Source organism: Limulus polyphemus, unplaced genomic scaffold, assembly GCF_000517525.1.
Source record: "Limulus polyphemus unplaced genomic scaffold, Limulus_polyphemus-2.1.2 Scaffold1197, whole genome shotgun sequence".
Lineage (NCBI taxonomy): Eukaryota > Metazoa > Arthropoda > Merostomata > Xiphosura > Limulidae > Limulus > Limulus polyphemus.
The window spans coordinates 311,649-313,803 of NW_013666807.1; the positions used below are offsets into that span (position 1 = coordinate 311,649).

Genomic DNA, 2,155 nt, shown 5'->3' on the forward strand with positions numbered 1-2,155 from the left:
CGAAACGTCATCCTCTACATTTGTAGGTTTCTACAATAGCCAGTTGCTGTCCATTTGAAACTTAGATTCATTACGAATACTCTGCCTAAACAACCTATCAAAAATTAAAAATCTTATTTTTACGACCGTGTTATCTCTATAACTGTTAAAATGTGGGTGCTGTCATAGGCTTAAGAATCCTACAGCTTTTATGATTTTAACATTAACAGACTATGATTTCAACTGTAGTATAAAACTGTTATAGTCATCTGACTTCAGTATTTCTACAATTATGTTTTATTTTAGTCAGTACGATAATTAAATAAAATATTTAGCTTTGTACAACTTATATATAGAGCCATATCCAATGCCACATTTTTATTTACTTTTTATTAGATCTATGAGAACCTTTACAGTTCCATTGTCCAAACACCTGGTGCTTTACATAGAGTTCCGTGGTGGAGGGAGTTTACCGAAAAACCTAATGTCCATTCCATCAAGCCACGACTTTAGTGTGAAGAAGCACATTAGGCTTACTGTTAATAGTAAATTGCTATTATCAGTAGAGGGGGTCTTATGAATAAAACAATCATATATTTATATATGCTAAATTCTTCATTCTAAAGTTATCTTCTACACACTTTTGATTTTTGTAGGTCGTTTCTTTTTCTGTTTCAAATGACGTTGACCTGTAAACTCGAACTGTCCACGGTGAAGTTTTTCCACAACACATACATGCATTATTTCAAATCTATACACATCGAAGGAACATTTTAAGTACTAAATCTCTTCTAGGGTGGCGCATGTAAGCCCTCTTAAGTATTCTTAATATATCAAAACTGGTAATAAATTTATATAAATTGCAATTAAAAATTTTTTTTACAACTATTTTTAAATTTTCTGTTTGATTTGTGCAAAAAAATTAAGGAAGTTTTTTTTTTATATTCCCTCATCTTTAGTGAACCCTGTGTTTTTTTTTCTTTATCGTATACAACATTTATAGCTTTTATTGAATGTGTTAGTGTTAACCAAGGAAGAAAAACTTTGGTTAACATGAACTTTTTTTATACATATATATTCCTTTAAGTACTAATGCTTGTATTTTGCCCATTGTTGAAGTTATTTGGGTGAAAATAGTTTAACCAAAGAGTAAGATCTTGTTTATAGATGAAATTTCACAGGTTATTGTTTAAGCACGAACCTTCCTTTGTAGGAACAAAGAGACTTGAGCAAAGTATTTATTGAGAGGTAGATAATCTGTTAAGTCTGTAATAAGATGAGAATGTGATAAAGGTTTTTGTAGAGTAGTGACCACCAGATAAGTTAGTGCGCTAAGCCTTTTACGGAATACTTAAATGGCTGAAAGGCGACAAGTTTTAGAACAGTAAATTAGTTCGAGGGACCGTTGCAGGTTGAAATAACCTGGATACAAAGTTAAAATCCACATGCTAGTTTGTTTTTTAACTGTTGAATCGCTACAAGTAGGGCACTTTTTTAGCTATTACATGAAAGTCAGCCTTGTGGTTTTTAGCACCAAAATCCATTTTTGTTATTATGCAGTGCTTAATAGTATATCTTGGTGTAGCTTTAAATATAATTTCTGATGTAGTTAGTTAATTAAGTAATGTTGTAGTGTATAATTAGTCATTTAGAAGGACTTTAATTGTAATATGCAGTTAGTATTGCAGTGTTGTTATTTTATAAGTTTGTTTGGAAGTGATCAGTTTGTTTTTAAGTTGAGCCTCTCGACTTTATAGGTTATTTGGCTCTGGTATCCGAGGGTATTTGATGGGAACTTTATTATTTTTTATTTTTCATTATGAGAAGTTAAATGGGGAAAAAAACGCTGAGTAAGTATGAAAATTATAAGAAAATTTATAGTATTTCAGTTTTTAAAAAAATTCTTACATTAAATAGTTTTCTCATAATTTATAACTTTTAAATAAAGGAACTGTAATAAAGTCCCTTACATTACAGAAAACACTGTAATGTGTGAGTGTTAAAAACTTCTTACATTACAGAAAACACCGTAATGTGTGAGTGTTAAAAACTTCTTACATTACAGAAAACACCATAATGTGTGTGTTAAACTTCTTACATTACAGAAAACACTGTAATGTGTGTGTTAAACTTCTTACATTACAGAAAACACTAATGTGTGAGTGTTAAAAACTTC

At 30.3% G+C, this 2,155-nt stretch overlaps 1 protein-coding gene across 1 annotated transcript in view; it reads left to right on the forward strand.

Annotated features, from left to right (window-relative positions):
* LOC106462555 (peroxisomal acyl-coenzyme A oxidase 3-like) overlaps window positions 1-579 on the forward strand; it is a 21,945-nt gene extending 21,366 nt beyond the window's left edge. Inside the window, exon 14 of the mRNA XM_013922491.2 lies at window positions 376-579. Coding sequence (XP_013777945.1) covers window positions 376-492 — 117 coding nt within the window. The 3' untranslated portion in view covers window positions 493-579. The remainder of the gene's footprint in view (window positions 1-375) is intronic.
* Window positions 580-2,155: the final 1,576 nt, after the last annotated feature.